This window comes from Sminthopsis crassicaudata, chromosome 2, assembly GCF_048593235.1.
Source record: "Sminthopsis crassicaudata isolate SCR6 chromosome 2, ASM4859323v1, whole genome shotgun sequence".
NCBI lineage: Eukaryota > Metazoa > Chordata > Mammalia > Dasyuromorphia > Dasyuridae > Sminthopsis > Sminthopsis crassicaudata.
The window spans coordinates 235,879,415-235,900,599 of NC_133618.1; the positions used below are offsets into that span (position 1 = coordinate 235,879,415).

The window sequence follows — 21,185 nt, forward strand, 5'->3', positions numbered from 1 at the left end:
AGTTTCTTGAGAGGAAGACCTATTTTTGTTTCCCTGGCACCTGAAAACATTGCCTGGGCGGGGAGGGAGGGGAACCCAACAAGCTCAAAGTCTGAAAGTAGCTTATCTAATGATACTTTTATCTTTTTATTAATATTCCTTTCTTACATTACTCTTTTTATTTATTATCTTTATTTTTTTATTTTCTTGAATATTTATTAGGCACCGACTGGATGAAGGCCATTGTGCTAAATTTTAGGGAAGTTACAAGTTTCAGTTATGACATTACTTCTTCCCCTGTGAAGCTTACAGTGTAATAGGAAAAGATAAACACATAAGCAGCTTTTGAAGAAAATAGAAAATATGTTGCTAAAAGGTTCTATTTGATTCTGGATAGGGGAAAGTTTCTATTATATCCAATCAGATAATGGATTCAAAGAGACTGGCAAGCCATAAGTTTGCCATTATGTGAGTTAACAAAATATAAGCTAATGTTACCATGAAGCAAGCATTCTGGAGGTGGTAGTTTGTGTGGTTTAAGTCCACAAGAAGATTCCATCAGAAAAGAGAAAATGGGGGTTAGTTATAGAAGGAATTAGAGACAGAGTTAAGACTATCACTACACTTTTTTAGCTCAGGATTGGCTTGTTTAGTCTATGAAGTTTGATGGGGAAAATCTGGCTTTTCTAAAGACCCATTTCTGGGGTAAGAATGACCAGTTGTGGATCTGAGCCCTTGGGTATTTCCCCATTGTTTGACTCTAGCATCTAGTGATTTTAGACCTTACAAGGTTATAAAGGCAATCTAGAATCGACTGCAGCTGATCTCTAGAGTGCAACAGCTCTGGGGAAGAGAGGACTGCTGGTGTTTAGCTGTGGCAATGAGCAGGTCAGAATACTGCTTCCTGATCAGGTAGGACTGCTGGGTTGGATACATGGGCCATTTCCTGTGTAAGTGTATAATAGGTGATTCATGACTGGCCTCACTAAAATCTAAGTAGTATGGCTGGTTGCAGGATTTCCAATGATAATCAGTAGTCTTATAATTATATTATTTTTTAAATATTAAGTTCAACAAAGTACCAGCTCAAATCTCCAATTTCATAGCACCTTATGATTATAGTAGTTGGTTTATATATTAGTAACAAAAAATGCAATGGAATATAAGGACCAGAGCTATTATGCTTATAGCACTGATTTTTAGATAGATCTGGAATGAGTCATCCCATGTCTCAGGGATACTAGAGTTTCAACTCTGGAGAGTAGAAAGATAGCTGTAACTGGGCAATCACTCCTACACTCTTCTCTCTTCAAAAAATACCAGAATAAGCTTATACCATCAATTGTAATAAACTATCTAGTTTTTTGAAACCCCCTTTTGTAAAGTTTAGGATAAAAACTATTTTCTTTTATTATTAGATTGAGGGAAGGAAATAGTCCTGCCCTAGACCTGGAGGGTAACAGCTTAATCTCTGCCTGTTTGGCTCTTTCCTACCAACTTTTTATTAGATAAAAGACAATCACACATGGCAAGCAAAAATATCGATCAAAGAAAACAAAATAGTAATGGGGAAATAATTCATATTTATGTAGGTGATGGAGCATAATAAAAGTCAAAGTGCTCTAAAATCTGAAAATGTGATAAAATTGTAGCTCAGTTCAGCTGCAGAGAGAATGATCTATCTCACTTAGCAATCTCTGGTACAGGTACTAGGAATCAAAGGACATGGTGGGAGTGCTCTTTCTCAGGAACTTATAGTTCTGGGGGCTTCTCTGCATTCCTGCTTCTCTATTCTGCAATCAGTAAGTAATTTCTTCCTACATATATATGCATGTTATGGACTCAGAGATCTCTCAGCCTATCAGAATTTACATCTTCCTATAGACACAAAGGGCTGTTCTTCGTAAGACCATCAAACTTATGAGTCAGGGGTCACATTATTTCATTTGCTCCTTACAAATGTCTTTCCCTATGAAAACCTTTTTTATACCTTAATTTTATAGCTTAGGCAACCAAGTAAAGTAGAAAATCAAAGGATTTAAAATGAGAAGGAACTATAGAGATCATATAGTCCAATTCCCTCACTTAAACTTTTTTTTAAAAAATAAAAGCATTTATTTTTTTCTCCCTTCCTCACTCCCATCCCACCCTCTATTTCAGACAAGAAAAAAAAACAAAACTCTTGCCACAAATATGCATAGTAAAGAGGGAAAAAACTTGGCCATGCGCAAAAATCTGTTAATTTTGCATTTTGATCCCATCACCAATCTGTCAAGAGGTTACTGGCATGCTTTATCATTGGGCTTCTGATTGGTTAAATGGTACATTGGATAGAGCCCTGTGTTTGGAATCAGGAAAATTCTCTTCATGAATTCAAATCCAGTTTTAGATACATAATAGTTATATCATCCTGGGCAAGTCACTTAATCCCATTTGCTTTAGTTCCTCATCTGTGAAAATAAGTTGGAGAAGGAAAAGGCAAAGCACTCCAGGATCCTTTCCAAGAAAACCTCAAATGGAATCAAAAAGGGTTGGACATGACAGAAAAGTTCAACAGCAACAAAAACAACAATTACACTGATCAGAGTTTTTAAGCCTTCCAAAGGTAATTACATTCTTCCAATTCCCTCCTTTTACAGAAGAAATTGAGCCCAGGAAAGAGACTTGTTCAAGGTGAAAGGAAGTAGGCTTTCCCCAAAAAAGCAGAACCCCTTGCTTTGGAACTGAAGGGAGATTTCAGCTTGATAGTAAAGACAATTTCATTATAAGCATAGGTCTCTTTCAATAGAATAAGCTATATCATGAGGTAGAGTGAGTGACAATGAAGGATATCACCTTATTAGTGATGTTATAGAGAGACTTCTTCAGGTAATGAGATCGTAATAAATGACCTTTGAGATCCGTTCTAGCTCTGAAATTCTGTGATCCTTTGATGATGCCTTTAAGTTCTTCATAAGGCTTTTAAATAGGATAAGGTCTAGTACAAGGCTCTGAATACTTTATTAGAAGGCATCTTTGACCATGGGGAGTTGCCATCATACTAGTTTTTCTAGATGTGGAATAGAAAAACAAGAGACTGAGATTTTCCTCCTTCTCCCCAAAGTAAAATGAGTAAGCAACTGCTGCCCAGCATTGGTCTTCTGGGAAAGACAGGAACCCTGGAAATAAACAATGATGGCAATTTTGGATCATGTACTTCTCCTACAACACAGAACAAAGTGATTTATATTATTTGGCATATAAGAGCATTAAGGACCATGGTAAGATCGGGTTTTTCCAAAAATGGCTCAGTTAGCCATTTGGATAATGATAGAAGGGTTAAGACTAGGGCAATTGAGATCTTGTATCAATTGGTGACAAAAAATACAGGCAGAATAAGAAACATTTTCAAAAGCTTCAACCAGTTACAAGTCATTTATTGAGTTACAAGTCATTTATTTATTATATGATTCCATAATAATGAAGTCTATAATGTCCAGTGGTATAGTATTTAGCTAAGTCCCTCTTCTCACATAACCACTTTGAAAAGTTGTTCTTTTAATTTCAGAAACAGTCTGCACCAGTTCCACAGATGTATGAATTGCCCACACTCTACAGAACTGAAGACTACTTTCCCATAGAGATGCCTGGAACAAAGTGTCCAACACCATAGTGGATGTCCACTCCCTTGAAGCTTTTCCAGAGATGCTGTTTCAATCTTTTGATTCCTGAAGGTGGAGAATGAAATATCATATATTTAACAAGCTTGGCTTTTTAAGAAAAAAATTTCAACTTTTTTATAAAAGATTTTGTGTGAAATGCACTCTATCTGTGCCCATTAGTTCAAGATTAGCCAGATAGACTTTTGAATGTTAATGTGCACACTGTTTGGATATTGCCAATATATATGCATGGTTTTCTTTTCTACTCAGTGGTGATCAATAAATAAAAGTCACAGCCTTGGCTTCTTTACTGTGGAAGCCTGGAGGTCAATTTACTTTTCTTTTTATTTCTGAACTCAATAAAAAGCATCAAACACCTGGCCCTGTTTAGTTTTAAGAACAATAAATGTTGGCTATTTTCTTTGTATACCGTGTTTCCCCGATAATAAGACACTGTCTTATTATTTTTTTGGGACTAAAAAACACCAGAGGGCTTATTTTCAGGGGAGGGCTTATTTTATCCTCCATCATGCCCCTTTTATCCTCCATCATGCCCATTTTAGCCTCCATCATGCCTATTTTAGCCTCCATCATGCCCCTTTTAGCCTCCATCATGCCCCCTGAGTGCTTATTTTATTCTCCATCGCTTACTGAACTTACCGAGTTTTTAGATGGTCCTGTCTCAGCTCTACTCCGCGGCACTGCTCTCAGTAGCGCCAGCAAGCAAATCACCAGGGAAGAAGAGGATGACGCGCTCACTGCTGCAGCTCTGATTGGATGCAGCTCGGAGCGCGACGTGCGTTTCACCCGGGAGGGGAGGGCGGCGCTGCTTACTGAAGGTACCGCTACGCAGCATATAGCGCAGGGGATCACCATGATGACCGTTTTCATAGTAAGTTCGATAGGGCTTATTTTCGGGGGAGGGCTTATTTTAGCGGAATATTAAAGAGTATGTGGGTGTCTTATTTTCAGGATAGGTCTTATTATCAGGGAAACACGGTATTTGTTTCTTAGAAAATTATTCCTGTCATCATATTAAAGCTGACCCATCCCAAGTGAACTGTCCTTGATATTCATGATGGTTGTCACTGTGTGCCTCTCCACAGTGTGAAGGGCTGAAACGTTTGAGTCAATGCACTGGGATAAGACAATAGAGCACTTGAGGCTAATTACCGATTGGCCAATACTCTATAAGAATATGCTTGGAAAATGGCCCTTCCCACTATCCTGTGCTGGCCCAATTGTTTGGTGTATACAGAGAATTGTGGACCGGACCAGGAGGTGCAGTGAGACTAGCCAGGGTCACTTCTGAGAGAGAGACGACGAGGTGAGGTGGCAGAGATCCTACGTGTCTGCTTTCTTCACTTCTACTGCTAAAGACCGAGAATAAAGATTTTTGCTTATCCTGACTTCGGCTGATTCCAAGGTATCTAGGGTGCTAACCCGGACATCACATTTGGTGCCCTCATGAACCAAGAACCCTAATTTCACTGAAGAAGCCCTTGGGGACCAAGAAATAGGGTGAATATTTTAATAGACAAACAGAGAACTTAGTTTGTTAAGGGCTAAACTAGTAACCTTTTGTAGCTGAAGTGGGGTAGATATTAGGAAAAGATTCTCCCCCAGCCCCAGTCCCACCCCCACCCCCACCCCAAGGGGCGCTATAGAAAGCATGCTTAAGATGATCAAGGGACAAGGCTTAATTATAACTTAGTTGCAGATTGCTAGACTCTTGGGTATATTAGAATGCAAGTCTCCTTGGTTCTTAAAGGAAGAAGAAATAGGGCCAGATAATTGGAAGGTGGTAGGAGACCAACTATGTGAATACTACAATGATAAAGGTCCTCATTCAATTTCCAAGGAAACATTCTATATATACAACATACTACTATTGGCCTTAAAGAATCCTGCAAGTTATAGAAAAAAGAAAAAATTTTAAGAACAGCCAGATGAGGAAGTGTGAGGAAAAAGAGTTAAACAAAGGACAGAATAATGGCAATATCACCAGAGGGCATGTGGAGTTAAGTGAGGATGAAAGTGAAGGGCTCTGACCAGGCAGCTTCAACCCTGCCTAAACCGGAACTGACACGCTCCCATCAACTTCACCTCCCAGGATGGAGGGGGGAGGAGTAGTGGGAGGGGCAGTGATACTACCAGCACCTCTCCCCCAATCACCCCCTCCTATGACTAGATTGCAAAAGGCACTACTTAAAGCCACAGAAGAAGGGCAGGATTTCACTGATTTGAAAATCAATATGTATCTGGTGATTCAACAGTTTAACTCTTCAGTTAAAGAAAGTAGAAGACACACTCCTTTTGATATGGAAATCCTCAAAGACCTGAAAAAGGCTTGCTCTCTTTATGGCGCTACATCAGCTTATGACAAGATGTCATTACAGAATTTGGCTTATGAAGTCTTAACCCTTAGGGGCTGGAAATCTATAGCAAGGGTATGCTTAGAACTTGGACAAAACTTGTTGTGGCTTTCTGAATATAGTGAGCTCTGTAGGATACAAGTCCAACAAAATAGTCAAAGTGGGGTTAATACTTCAATCACTTGTGACCAACTAACAGGTGTAGGTTCTTATGCAGACATTTCAGTACAGATTAATTACCCCATAGCAGCATTTGAGCAAATTGCTGCTGCTGCTATCAAAGCATGGGATTTTCTCAAACGACAAGGATTAGGCCTTCACAAAAATTATACAAAGGCCAAATGAACTCTTTTTTGATTTTGTGGGATGTTTGCAGACAGCTGTCATATGAACTAATGGTGAAAATGCAGTAACAAACATTATGATAAGGCAACTTGCTAAAGAAAATGCTAATGAGGTTTGCAGAAGGATTATACTAGGACTATGCAAGGATGCTCCTTTGGAGGAGATCATAAGATGCTGTGCCACAGTGGGCACAAATATCTTTTATAGCCAGGTTATGATGCAGACTTCCCAAGATCTAAACATGGGAAGACAGGGTCCCTTTTGGCAAGGGACTTCTAGAGAGACTCGTCAATGCTTTCAATGTGGTAAAGTAGGGCATCTGAAAGCTCAATGTTGGCATAGAGACAGAGTGAGAAAACAGGGTAGGAGAACAAGACCCAATACCCCATGTCCAAAATGCAACAGAGGCTTCGGTTGGGCATCAGAATGTAGACTGATTCAGGGAAACGGGATGAAGGGCCCAGTCCCAGGGCCCAAGACAAAAAACACTTGGAGCATGATGGCAGTCAATGCTACACCCAAAGAGTGCCTAGAAGTCCAGTTCCCAGACATGACCAATCATGGCCAGGATGGCCAGAAAGCCGTCTGATGGGAGAAAGGGATTATAATTGGGGAGAGTAGCGTTGTATGCAGCTAGGACTACTGAGATACCCCCTGGAGAGGTGAAATCTGTTCCTCTCCAGCCTATGGATCCCTTGCCTCCAGGCACAGTAGGCTCAACCATTTCACCTCCTGAGTGTGCTTACAAAACTGATCCATACACTGATGTGGGAAACTGGGGAATGTGTAGATAATATCCCAATCACTAATACAGGTAGACAATGTGTGACTTAACCCGGAGAAGTAGTAGCATCAGGTTTATTGATATAGACTCCTAATAAGCAATCTGGTAATAGTCGCCCAGATTCTGACTCCAAGCAACAAAATCCAGGAATATACTTGACAGCAGCTGTGAAAGCTGACTGACCTTTGCTCACTATCTATATAAATGGCATACCATTAGAAGGATTGGTAAACATGGTGCAGATCGTAAAGTCATTAGAATGCCAACTGGCCCAGTCAGTGGCCAAAGATTAAGACAGACACCTACATGTCTGGCGTAGAAGGATCAATAGCAGTTGAAGTTAGTGCTACCCCTTTGAGATGGATATTTGAAGGTGAAACAGGAGTTTTTATTCCTTTTATAGTTGAAAAAATTCCCATCAATCTGTAGGGAAAAGACATTTTACAACAATTAGGGTTAAAAATGAATACTTCAGGTTTTTAGGCAGGGCTGCTGTTGAAGGCCTGCCAACACTTTCACCTATTCCTATCTAATGGAAAACTGATACACCAGTGTGGATAGAACAGTAGCCCTTAACTAGCGATAAAATTCAGGCCTTATTAGATATAGTACAGGAGCAACTTGACCAAGGACACTTAACAATCTTCTCTAAGTCCTTGGAATTCTCCAGTATTTGTTGTAAGAAAGACATCTGGAAAATGGAGGATGTTGACTGATTTAAGAAGGTAAATGAACAGATGGAAACCATGGGAACTTTTCAACCTGGACTTCCACCTCCTACACAATTGCCTAGAGAATGGCCTCTCTGGGTTATAGACATTAAGGATTGTTTCTATTCTATCCCTCTAGATAAGGAGGATATGAAAAGATTTGCCTTTTCAGTGCCCAGCGTTAACTTAGCTGAGCCTTATAAAAGATATGAATGTTTAGTTTTGCCACAGGGAATGAAAAACAAGCCCTACTATGTGTCAAATGTATGTTGCTGCTGCTCTTACTCCAGTAAGTAAAGCATTTTCAAAAGTAATGTTATTGCATTACATGGATGATATATTGGGATGTGCACCTGAGGAAAAAATGTTAGAAGCGTATCTACAAAAGACCATGGAAACACTAAGGAATTATAAATTGCACATAGCTCCAGAAAAAATTCAAAGACATGCTCCTTTTCAATATTTAGGATATGAAGTATATCCTAAGGTGCTTATAGTACAAAAACTTTCCTTAAGAACAGAGAAGCTAAACACCTTAAATGACTTTCAGAAATTGACAGGAGATATCCAATGGATGTGTCTTATATCAGGCTTGACTACCTATCAATTGCAACCATTATATGACATTTTAAGAGGAGATAGTGCTTTAAACTCACCACGTCAGCTTACAAAAGAAGCTCAAGAGGCTTTGAGAGAAGTTGAACTGGCTTTATCCAATGTGATTGAAAGAGTCACTCAAAAAGCCTTGGAAATATCAGTTTTTGCTACACAAGAGGCACCTACAGCAGTCCTTCATCAAGGAGACAGTGTGATAGAATGGATGAACCTTTCAGCACAATCAGAACAAAGCCTTACTCCTTACCCAGTGCTTGTGTCTAGAATTTTATTGAAGACCATTGAGTAGTACAATTATCTGGGATAAGACCTAACAAGATATACACCTTTTATACTAATGCATAAATTAATGTATGCTGTGAAACCATCCAAGAGTAGCAAATTTTATTAGCCATGGCTCCAAATTTTACACATGGGTGTCATTAAAGATAGCCAGACTATTACATAATTGGCGATAGATTCCTGAAGAAAAGGTTTCTAAAGTTCTTCTTAAAGGACCAACTATCTTTACAGATGTATCCAAACATAATTTTTGCGCTGTATACTCTTGTGACTTAACTCTAAAGAGAGTAACTCCTCTCAGAACTCAGAACTCCTTTTCAGTCCACTCAGCAGGATGAATTATATGCAATCATTCTAGCTCTTATTATCCAGGAGATATAAGTATAATATCTGATTTGGCCTATTAAGTAGGTATGGTACAAAGAATTGCCACAGCCCAGATAAAATTTGTAGCCTCTAATATATATCAGCTCTTTAAAGAACTTCAAGAGCAAGTGAGAAAGCATTCAGGTATTTATATCTTGCATGCCCACTCTCATAGTGGACTTCCAGGTCCTATTTTTGATGGTAATTTAAAGGCAGATAGCCTTCTAACCATGTTGGCCAATATTCTTTTATTTCAAGAAGCCCAAGAATCTCATTTTAAATATCATCAGGCTGCTTGAGCTGTATATTTACAATTTGGAATAACAAGAGAGGAAGCTAGGAGCACAGTAAAAGCTTATACAGCTTGCATTCCTTTCCACGCTCCTACATTCCCTCCATGGAAGAACACTCGTGGTTTGAGAGCCAATGAAATCTGGCAAATGGATGTGACCCATTATGAATTTTTTGGTCATCTGTCTTTTATTCATGTTATAGTAGACACCTTTTCAGTATTCACTTTTGCAATACCAGCAGCAAAAGAGACCCAAGTAGTCACTGAATTCCTTATACAAGCATTTGCAATTATGGGTGTGCCACAAGCAATAAAAACAGACAATGGACCTGCATATACTTCTAAACATTTTGCACACTTTTGTGCACAGTATAAGATTTTACATATCACTGGCATATCCTTTAATCCTCAAGGACAGGCAATAGTAGAGAGGAGAAATAGAGACATTAAGACACTCCTCCAAAAAGAAAAGGAAAGGAAAGGGGGAGCCACAGGTAACCCTAGAGAACTTCTAAATCTAGCTTGCTATTAACTTCTTGATTTTTGACAAAGATGCACTGGCTCTGGCAGACAGGTTTTATAACCCACCAGAAGGGCAGTGTCCAGTGTGAGCAGCTCCACTATCTTTATATAATTTCAAGGTGATGTGGAGAGACCCAGAAAGTGGTGAATGGAAGGGACCAGATAGATTAACTGCTTGGGGGAGAGGGTTTGCTTGTATCTCCACAGATGGAGAAAGAATCAGATTAATGAGCTGTATTCGCCTTGTCCATTGGAGAGAGACAGAACAGACCCTTGAAACGAAGAAGACTCAAGAAATATCGGATGGTTCTATTGCTGACTGTGCCCACCACTGAAAGTGCATGGCAGTTATGGCATTTGACTCATGGACATCAAGAATTGTTGGATTTCAAAACCCTCAGAAATCAATGGATTCTCTGAGACATGATAAGACTGTTGTTGGACTTGAAAACCCTCAGGAATCATTGGATTCTCTGAGACATGATAAGACTGTTGTAGGACTTGAAAACCCTCAGGAATCATTGGATTCTTTGAGACATGATAACACTGTTCTGGACTTGAAAACCCTTAGGAATCATTGGATTTTCTGAGAAATGATAAGACTGTTGCAGGACTTCAAAATCTGTAGGAATCATTGGATTCTCTAACACATAAAAAGACTGTTGCAGGACTTCAAATACTTGTTAGGATCATTGGATTCCCTGACACATGAAGCAATGGACAATAGATTGCTTTTGGACTATCTCATGGCTGCTGAAGAAGGCGTATGTGTGACTGATGTTTACATCTTCCTTCTAGGACTTCTGTAAATCTTTTACAAGGCCATGTTGATTTTTATTGTTTGCTACATCATTACTTGCATGTACAATTCATGTATGTTACGCCACATTGAGCCTGCACCGGCTGTGGGGAGAATCATCACTAATAGCCTGTGCGTTATTGCTATGTGCTTGTGTAATACCTCCGATGCTGATGGGTTTGTGTATACCTGTTTCTAATAAGACCCTTCAGCCCAGAAACCTGTTAGCAATCCCCACTTCCCTTTGGTGCTTTTTAATCTTCCTTCCTGAGATGTCAAGGAGGGCATGATCATTCCTTTTTAGTGCTTTCACTTCCCTTCTGAGAAGTCGGGGGGAGGGGACATGATCCTTCTTTTTTTTTTTTTTTTTTTTTCCTGAGGCTGGGATTAAGTGACTTGCCCAGGGTCGCACAGCTAGGAAGTGTCAAGTGTCTGAGACCAGATTTGAACTCGGGTCCTCCTGAATTCAGGGCTAGTGCTCTATCCACTGCACTACCTAGCTGCCCCCGATCACTTCTTTTTTGATTCACTTCCTTTCCTGAGAAGTCAGGGAGGGCGTGATCACCTCCTTTTTTGGGGTTCTCACCTCCCTGAGAAGTCGGGGATGGCGTGACCATCTGTGTTCTAAAACAATAGAAAAGCGGGAGATGTGAAGGGCTGAAACTCTTGAGTCAATGCCCTGAAGTCGGACAATCGAGCACTTGAGGCTAATTACCGATTGGACAATACTCTATAAGAATATGCTTGGAAAATGGCCCTTCCCACTATCTTGTGCTAGCCCAATTGTTTGGTGTATACAGAGAATTGTGGACGGAACTAGGAAGTAGAGTGAGACTAGCTAGACTCACTCTGGGCGGGAGATGAAGAGGTGAGGTCGCTTCCCTCCTCTTTACTTCTACTGCTAAAGACCAAGAATAAAGACTTTTGCTTATTCTGACTCTGGCTGATTCTAAGGTATCTAGGGTGCTAACATGGTCTGCACACACAGGATAGTTCACACCACTGGCCTTTGTATTTTCAATCAAAACCCAAAGGTTATTTGGTTATTACAAAGATCTCCAAGCCACATACAACTTATTTTTCTCAAATGCAGAGACATTAGCCTTAAATCATCATTTTAGCCTCTTTGAATTTAATATTGTTTTAATGACTCCTTCATATAACAATTATTTATTAGCACATAAAGGAAGATATGGAGGAATGGGCATTGTAAGGGAAGTGTCAATCTTTTTTTACTGCTAGTATTGCCTCTAGCCAACAAAGTAGAGAAAAGTGCTCTGAGGCTAGAGTGAGACTTACTCATTCTTTTACTGTTATAACACTGATTTTCATGAAAAGAAAGAGAAAAAAATAACTGATAACTTAGATCGCTTTGTTGGAGAACAATTTAGTTTCAGGGATCTGTTATTCCTGGAGGATTTTCCTTCTTTGTCTCTGTTTCCCTGTGTTGTATATGTCCTTGAGAAAATCCTGTATTCCAGACAATGCTAAGAGTTGCCTGAGTCTTAATCACAAACAGCAAAGATTGGAATAGAATGGGTGAAGCACTTGTCATATGCTTTATTAAGAGAGGAGAAGGGATGAGTAAAAGAACATAAGAGGCTGATACTGGCAAAAAGAAGCACTGCCTTACCTTCTAAAATAGGAGCAAAGGAGGAGAGTAAAGGAATATGATTAAGTAATTTAAATGTAGAATTTGAGAGCAGAGCAACATTTAATAGAGGGCTATGAAACATGAGTTTAGGTTTCATACTGAGATGGAGAAATTGGATGATATAGGAAGCTTGGGAAGAAAATAGAAAGTTTGGTTCAAAGTTCTATTATTAACTAATATTGAAACTCATACATCTTTTTGTCTAGCAATTGTTCCTCTCCACATCTTAAAAAGAAGGTAAAATTCCTTATGAAGTTGATTTTTTGAAATCAAATGCTAGACTTTATATTCATTTTTAACTTTACATTAGATTTCATTTCAGCCTATCACTCAAGTCTGTCAAGAAATTGTTTGACCTGTTTCTGCAATTCAATGTTACCTATTTCTCCTAGTTTCGTTATCACCTGCACATCTGAATAGCACTTACACTCCTCCAAAGTCACTAAAATGTGAATACCCTTTGACCCAACAATATTATTGGTAGGGTGGTAATAGAGTGCTGGGATCTGAATTCAAGAATACTGGAATTCAAATGTGGCCTCAGTGAGCCTCTGGGTGGGTAAGTATTTAATATTTATTTGCTTCAGTTTTTTCATCTATTAAATGGAAATGGTAATAATACCCTATCTCCAAAGGTTTTAAGTAAATTCTAGCTTTCTTATTACATTATATCTGAGAGTTAAAAGAAAGAATCTAAAAGTATGAAAATATTGATGACAATACTTTTTTTGTCAAAAAGAAATAGAAAATAGTAAGAAAAATAAAAGTGGACCCTGCTTTATAAATTACTTGGAGAGTTAATGTTTACCAGGGCTCCTCTATCTTGTCATTTAAAGTTATCAAAGTTTAAAGTTGGATAAAGACTTTATAACCATTCTATATTTATATATGCATACAAAACCCATAATTTCCTAATAATTGTTGAACATATATACATCTGTACATCTCTACCAATACACACTACTATATTTCAGCACATTACAAGAATCTTGTGATGTTCTCAGTCCAAGCATGACATCCCTTTCTTGAGGGTTAGTAGTACATGAGAACTAATTACACTGGTTTAAGCCTATTTATATTTTGCTAGGCTGGTCTTCATTTAACTGATAATCAACACTCAAAAAGTGTTATTTGCTTGGTCTGTTCTACCAGAGTTTATATTCTCCTCGAACAGCTGTCAAGAAGCCAGGGTCCCCTCTCCATGTACATAAGGAAGCCAAGATGTCACAAAGGCTTTAGTGAAGGATCTGTATGTGTTATACAAAGCATATAATCACTTCAACAGCTTTCCTTTTTGTAGTGGAATCACAATTTAGCCAATATAAATATGAAATATATGAGTAGAAGGGTTGACATTATTAGGAGTGGTACCTGTATCAGAGGACAATCCCTTGTCCTACAGATCCTTCTCTCTCCCCTCTTCCTCTCAAAAAAAGAATCAATGTGGTCTCTAGTAGCATCTGGTTATATAATGTGAATTATTTTGGCCTTGACATTATCCCTTAGGCATGTTCCTAAAAAGCTATGCATAAATGATCAAGGAGTTTTTCTGTTGACTTAATTTTGAAAATGAATTCAAAACTTTGGTCTTAATGAGCAATGAACATTGAATTTAAGAATTAAAAAAAAAAAGGAAAATAAGAGGTACACCCATTATTTGAGGAATGGACAGACAAATTATAGCATATGGGTTTAAAGGAATATTATTGCATTGTAAGAAACGAGAAAATTCAAAATAACCCGGAAGGACTTGTATGAAGTGATTCAGAGTAATTTGAGAACGAGAAGAATAATTTGTACAATGACTACAACATTATTAAAGAAAAGCAGCTCTAAAAAGCTTAAGAACTCTTTGGCACAATGACCAATTATGTTTCCAAATGGATGAAGATGAAACATGCTTTCTATCACTTAACAGAGAGGAAAATGGACTAAAGGTACAGAATAAAACATTCTTTTTTTGAACACGCTCAGTGTGTGAATTTGCTTTTTTGTTTGTTATGTGTACTGATTGCAAAATATTTTTTCCTTGTGGCTAGAAGAGGTAGAATTAAGAAGAGATAGGTAGTGACACTGAAGCAGAAAAAGAATGTTGAAAATATGAAATTTTTTTTTTTTAAAGCATAAACAAGTGTTGTACTTTTTCAGTTTTTTCCCTCCATCTATTGAGATAATCATGTGGTTTGGGATATTTTATTTTTTAATGTGATTAGTTAGGTAGATTGTTTTCTTAATACTTAACTATCTTTGCATTACTAGTAAAAATCCAATTTGGTCACAAATGATTTGGATAATCACTGTCATTTATTCAACAAGATTTCATTAAAATTTTTTAAAAATCAATATTCACTAATAATATTGGCCTGGGGCCATGTTTGTCTCATAAAAGAAATCTAGTGAGGTTCCTTATTTCTTAATTTTTGAGAATAATTTGGTTGTATTGTTACTAATTATTCTTTAACAATTTGATAGAATTCTCTTGTCATTTCATTGAAGCCAGAATATTTCTCCCTTCCTTTGGTAGCTTCTTTACAGCTAAGTTTAGTTCTTTTTCTGAGATTGGATTATTTAAGATCTTTATTTGGTCTTCTATTCATTTGGATATTTGATATTTTTAAGGCATTTTCCTCTATTTCTTTTGTATTCTCAATTTTGTTAACATATGACTGTAAATAGATTCTGATAATTTTTAAAATTTCTTCTGCTTTTGTTGCGATTTTACCTTGTTTGATTGTTAGTTTGTTAATTTGATTTTCTGCCTTCTTTTTCATCAGATGGACTAAAGCTTTACACAATTTTAGTAGTCTTTCCAAAGAGTCAGCTTTTAGTTTTATCATTTTAAAAGTTGTTTTTTGGTTTCTAGTTAATCTCTCTTCTAATTTTTAATAGTTCCTCTTTTGTACTGATTTTGGGTTTACTTGTTCGCTTTTGAATTTTTTCAAAAATACATATTATGTTAATTAATCCTTCTATTTTCTATTTTGTTAATATATTTCTAGGAAATTTATTTTATTCCCTAAGGACTGCTTTAGCTAAAACCTAAACATTTTGTTCAGTTAGTTCATAATAATTTTCTTTCACATAATTAGTAGTTATTGTTCTGATTTGTTCTTTAATCCACTTGTTATTTAGGCTTTTATTCATTTAAATTTTTCTGAATCAATATTCACTAATAATATTGGCCTGGGGTTATATTTGTCTCATAAAAGAAATCTAGTGAGATCTGTGCTCTCTGAACTTTTCATTGTTCTTATTGCATTTTATTCTATAAAAGATGTATTTACTATTTGTATTTTCTTACATATATCATTTTTACATTTATTTGCAATATTCTGTGACCTAATAATAGTTTTTATAAAAGCTCCATGTGGTGATGAGAATGAGTGTACTCTTCAGTAGTTCCATTTAAAAGCTGCCAGAAGTCTTGCAGCTATGTTTTTCCAATAATTTGTTAGTTTTCTTCTCTTTGATCTATCTTTGTTGGACATCTAAAACTGAGAAAAGGACATTGAAATCTCCTGTTACTGTTGTGTTATTGTCTATGTCTTTTGTAGTTTAATTAACACTTCCTTTATGAATTCAGATGCTATGGTATTAGCAATATATAAGCTTAATATTGTTGTCTATATATGAAATGTAGTTTCTTTCTTTCTTTCTTTCTTTCTTTTTTTGGTTGAGGCAGTTGGGGTTAAGTGACTTGCCCAGGGTCACACAGCTTACGAAGTGTTAAGTGTCCCAGGACAGATTTGAACTCAAGTCCTCCTGATTTTAGGGCTGGTGATCTGTCCACTATGCCACCTAGCTGTCCTGCTAATGTAGTTTCTTTGTTGATTTTTTTTTTGTGTGTTTTGAATGTTTAATTTCTGTTTTGTCTGTTAGCTCCTACTCCTACTTGATTGTAACTTCTCCTTTTTTTGGATTCACTTGATGCATAGTTAAATTTTTTTCAGCTTTTTTTTATGTATGTAGGTGTTTTTAAAATATATTTTGTATAAGCAGCAGATTTGTGAGATGCAATCTGTTTTTTTTTCATTTTATTGAATTATTTGTTCTATTCACATTTAAAGTTATGAGATTTCAGTTGTATTTTCCCCCCATTTGTCTCTAATTTTTTTCTCTTAAATTAGCATTTCTTCCCTTTTCTGTCTTCTCAGTTATTTTAATTTAATCTAGTTTAAGGCAACTCTGTTCATTCTCTCTCTCTCTCTCTCTCTCTCTCTCTCTCTCTCTCTCTCTCTCTCTCTCTCTCTCTCTCTCTCTTTTCCCCCCCAGGCACTTTATCTCACTTTCAAGTCTCCTTTTCTCTATTTGTTACTCCTTTTCCTAATTTTGGAGTTTGCTTAACTTAGTAGTTCCTTTGTCTTTCTTGCTTTTATCTAGTTATTTAATTCTCCTTTTCTTCCCTCAGTTAAGTAAATTACATTTCTCTTCTCACCTTCCAAATGTTTTATTTTTAAAACTTCATTTTCTCCTTTCCTAAAAGTGATTTCTTTATTCTTTTCATCATTTATCTTCCCTACTGTCTATTCTAGGCCTTTATTTTTGATTCATGACTTTTATGCTTATTTAGTCCTCATCTTGGAATTAAATCTTCTAATTAAATCTGTTATTCCTTTATAGATCTTGCACCCATAGGGGAACCATGGGTTTTTGTTGTGCTTCCCTCATAGAAATATCAATTTCTGCAGTGATAGGATATTGCTTCAAGGTAATATTTTTCCCTTGAGACTGATTATAAAGTTCATTATTAACTTTTGCCCTTCCCATAGTCACTTTTTTTTTTTTTTTTTTTTTTAAATGCTATTTGCCTTGACAATTCATTCCTGGGTTTATTTCCTCCGACTCTTCTGGCTGTCAGTTGGCCCAACCAACCCTGATTCTTCCTATTCTGGAGAAAGATAAGTGTTTCTTCTAAGAATCACATTTTTATAGCTCATAATCATTGTAAGGTTTCCATTCTCTTTATAGAATCTTTCTTCTCCCATAGGAACATTCATCAGAAGTATCCCTCCCAGAACTAAAACAAGATTGCTCTCTTTTTTTCACTTTCTCCCTTTCCTTCCTTATCCATTGTCCTGTAAATTTGTTTCCTTTAGAGAGCTCACAAATGTTATTGGGCATTCATTTTTAGCTGCTGACCTAATTAGGGTAAAATATATATTTCCTCTATTTTCTACCTCTCCTCCTCCCTTTAAAGAACTCTTCATTTATTTATTTTAGTTCCCTAAGAACAAAAAAAAATTGATTCACTTGTAGATAGAATGTGAGATCTAGTCTATGATGTTTCAGGTTTATTTTTCCACTTTCACTTCTATTTTACTTTCTTTCACCCTTGTCTCCTTTAGTACATTAAGAAATCTATTACAAGTCTTTCTGTTGTTGTATTTGTTTATTTTTCTTGTATGGCTGTATCTGGGTATTTGGAAAGTGAATAATTTCTTCAGGTTAGGATATCTTTCTAAAAATATTTTGAATGATTTTATATTTTATTTTTTACTGAATGTTTTAAGGTTTACATCTTGAGTTCCTTTGCTCTTCAAAACACATTTTTAAAAAAATTTTCTCTGGCAGATTGTTAGATGCAAAAACTTTCTGTCATTTGAATTTTTTCCCTTGTATTTGAAGTTCTTCCTCTTAGTTGTTTTCAGAATTTGTTGTTTTTCAGTGGAATTATTTAATTTAACCATTTGGAATTTTTAGTATAGGATTTTGTGTGTCTGGTGGTAGTGATCTGAAGGTTTTTTGTTTGGTACTTTTTTTTCTCCCCTCCACACCAGGTTCAGACGTTCTGGGCAATTTTCTTGTATTATTTCATGCATTGTGGCATTAATTTTTTTATTTGTCATTTTCTTCTGGAACACCTATAATTCTAAAGTTGCCTCATTTCAGCCTTTGAGATAAATATTGGTTGTGTATAGATTGTATTGTATTTTCTTTTACTGCTATTTTTTGTTTCTCTTCTTCCTGATTGAACTTCACTTCTTTGTATTTGTCTTGCCAGTTATTTTCTATTTTGAAACTTGACTATTGTCAATTATTTCTGCTATACAAATCACAAATTCTGCTTTCAAAATTCATGTATCTTTTAAATCATTCAGGAATATTTTGCTGTGGTGACATGCTCTCTTGGGAAGTCACAGGATAGGCTGCCTTATCACATACTGATTTATTTTCCTTTGTCTGGTAAACTTTATTTATATCTGTGGACTTCTTTTTAACCTGCTCTGGTGGCTATATTTTCTTCTGTTATCAGCATCTTTCTTGTTGGTTTATCTGTTTATGCTTAGGGTCTTTAAATAAGATTTCTTTTTTCTTTCTTTTTTGCAATACTTGGCAATCTCAGTTTTGTTTTCTTTTAGTTGCTTATTACTGACTTTTTGACTCCTTCCCCCTTGAATGTGTTTTCCCCGGGGGCTAGATCTCAATGCCATCTTAGTCTCTTCCTACACTGGGCAATTTATATTTCACCAGCCTTAATCTCAACCTCAAGTAACTTATTTATGAACTGAGTTAAGTGAACAGAACTAAAATAATTTTATAAAATGATAACAAGGGACAGCTAGGTGGCGCAGTAGATAGAGCACCAGCCCTGAATTCAGGAGGACCTGAGTTCAAATCTGTTTTCAGATACTTAACACTTCCTAGCTGTGTGACCCTGGGCAAGTCACTTAACCCCAGCCTCAGAAAAAGAAAAAAAAAAAATGATAACAATATTGCAGAGAAGAAAAAAACCTTTAAAGGGCCTTCATATTCAAATCAACTCAATGATAAACCATAAGTCCAAAAGAATGAGGATAAAACATTTACTCATCTGACTATGTCCTGACAAAAAGGTGATAAAACTTAAAATGCTGAAAGAGACATACATACATTTTCAGACATGAGTGAGTTATGTGGGAATTGATTTCACTGGACTATGTATATTTGTATCCTGATGGCTTTTTAAAAAATGTATTCAATGGGAGGGAATTGAAAGGGACAATTTGATTAAGAAAAAAAATAAACTTTTTACTTGGAAAAGGACACAATCAATGAACATTTATTAAGACTTATTATATACCAGATATTATATACTAGATATCAGATATCTATTATTTATTATATACCAAGATGTGGTAAGTGCTAGGGATACAAATAAAAGCAAAAAATAGTTCCTGCACTCAAGGAGCTCACATCTAATGGAGGAGACAACATGCAAACAATTATGTATGAACAAACTATATAAGATAAATAAAAAATAATCAAGAGAAGGAAGGCACTAGAATTAAGAGAGATTGGGAAAACTTTTCTGTAGAAGGTAGGATTTTACCTTAAACATGAAGGAAGCCAGAAGTAGAAATGAGGAGGGAAAGCAATCCAGATATGGACCAGAGCCAGTGAAAATGTTAAGATGGGAGATGGTGTATTTTTTCTGAGATACAGCAAGGAGGCCAGTGCCACTAAATCAAAGAGTAGAGTGGTAGGGGTATGTGTAGAGAGTAGGAGTCTGAGTAAAGTTTCAGAACACTGGAAAGGTAGTGTAAGATATGACTGGAAAGATAGAAGAGGACCAAGTTATTATATTTACTGACTATAGCCAGGCACTGTGCTAAGCATTGGGGTTACAAAAAAAAATTAGTCCTTGCCCTCAAGGAACTCTTAATTTAATGTGGCACAGGGAAGACAATATATAAAAATAAACTGAAAAGGGTGAGTGGGAAAGTCCAAACAAATATAGCTGCTTGAGAAATAAATGGCTGCTCTGGGTATTCTCCTTAAATGCAGGGTCTGGAAGGAGCTCTTTACTTTTTACCCTCCCTTCTCTCTAACCAGAGGGAAAGAAAGATGGAAGTCTGAATTTTAAGGGTGATTGATTTTGCTAGATTTCCACCTTCCATTCTCTCCAATTACTTTAAAAAAATCATTGTGGAGGATAAAAGGATGAACTGGACTGGGGAGAGACTTGTGGCAGACAGACCAACCAGCAGGCAACAGTCTGTTTGAGGGGACCTATATTAGGGCTGTAACAGTAGCGGAGAAGAGAAAGAAGATTATAGAAGAAATGTTAGATTTTAGCAAAAGATTAGATATGGGAGTGGAATGGGATTATAGAGTAAGGAATTCAGGATGACACCTAAATTGCCAGTTTGGGAGAATGGTGACACCCTCAATAGTAACAGGGATGTTTGGAAGGGAGAGGGTTTGGGGGAAAGAGAAATTCTTTCAATGTCATACATATTGATTTTAAAATATCTATGGGACATCCAGATGTAAAGTAGCAATTGGAGATGCAAGACTGGGGGTCAGTAGAGATGTTAGGGAATAAGTGGATTTAAAAATCATTAGGATAGAGATGATAATTAAATCCATGGACACTGACAAAATCACCAAGTGAAACACTATGTAGGGGGAATAGAAGAGGGCTCAGAATAGAGTCCAATGGGACACCCAAAGATAGAGATTATCCTGGATGAAAATCCATCCAGTAAAAAAGACTGAAGTGGTTATATAGGTAGAAGGAGAAACAGGAGTAGTGACCCCAAAAACTGAAGCAAGAATCAAGGAGAAGAGGGTGATTGTGACAGTGTCAGAGGATATAGAGGTCAAGAATGATATGGATTAATAAAAGGCCATTGGCTTTGGCAGTTAAAGATCAAGGATAACTTTGAAGGGATTAGTTTCAGTTGAATGATGGATGAAGTTTGAAGTTATTCTGTGGAGAGTTAGCAGGATCAATGGATTAAAAGTTTATTTAACTTTTATTTTGCTTTAAAGATGGGCATATTTATAGGCAGTAGGGAAGTAAAAAGAAGACAATGAGAAACTGAAAATAAAGGAGAAA

The 21,185-nt window shown here is 36.7% G+C and overlaps 1 protein-coding gene across 1 annotated transcript in view; it reads left to right on the plus strand.

Annotated features, from left to right (window-relative positions):
- Positions 1 to 4,001, plus strand: part of BCAS4 (breast carcinoma amplified sequence 4) — a 66,814-nt gene extending 62,813 nt beyond the window's left edge. The window contains exon 5 of the mRNA XM_074288592.1: positions 3,527 to 4,001. Coding sequence (XP_074144693.1) covers positions 3,527 to 3,631 — 105 coding nt within the window. The 3' untranslated portion in view covers positions 3,632 to 4,001. The remainder of the gene's footprint in view (positions 1 to 3,526) is intronic.
- Positions 4,002 to 21,185: the final 17,184 nt, after the last annotated feature.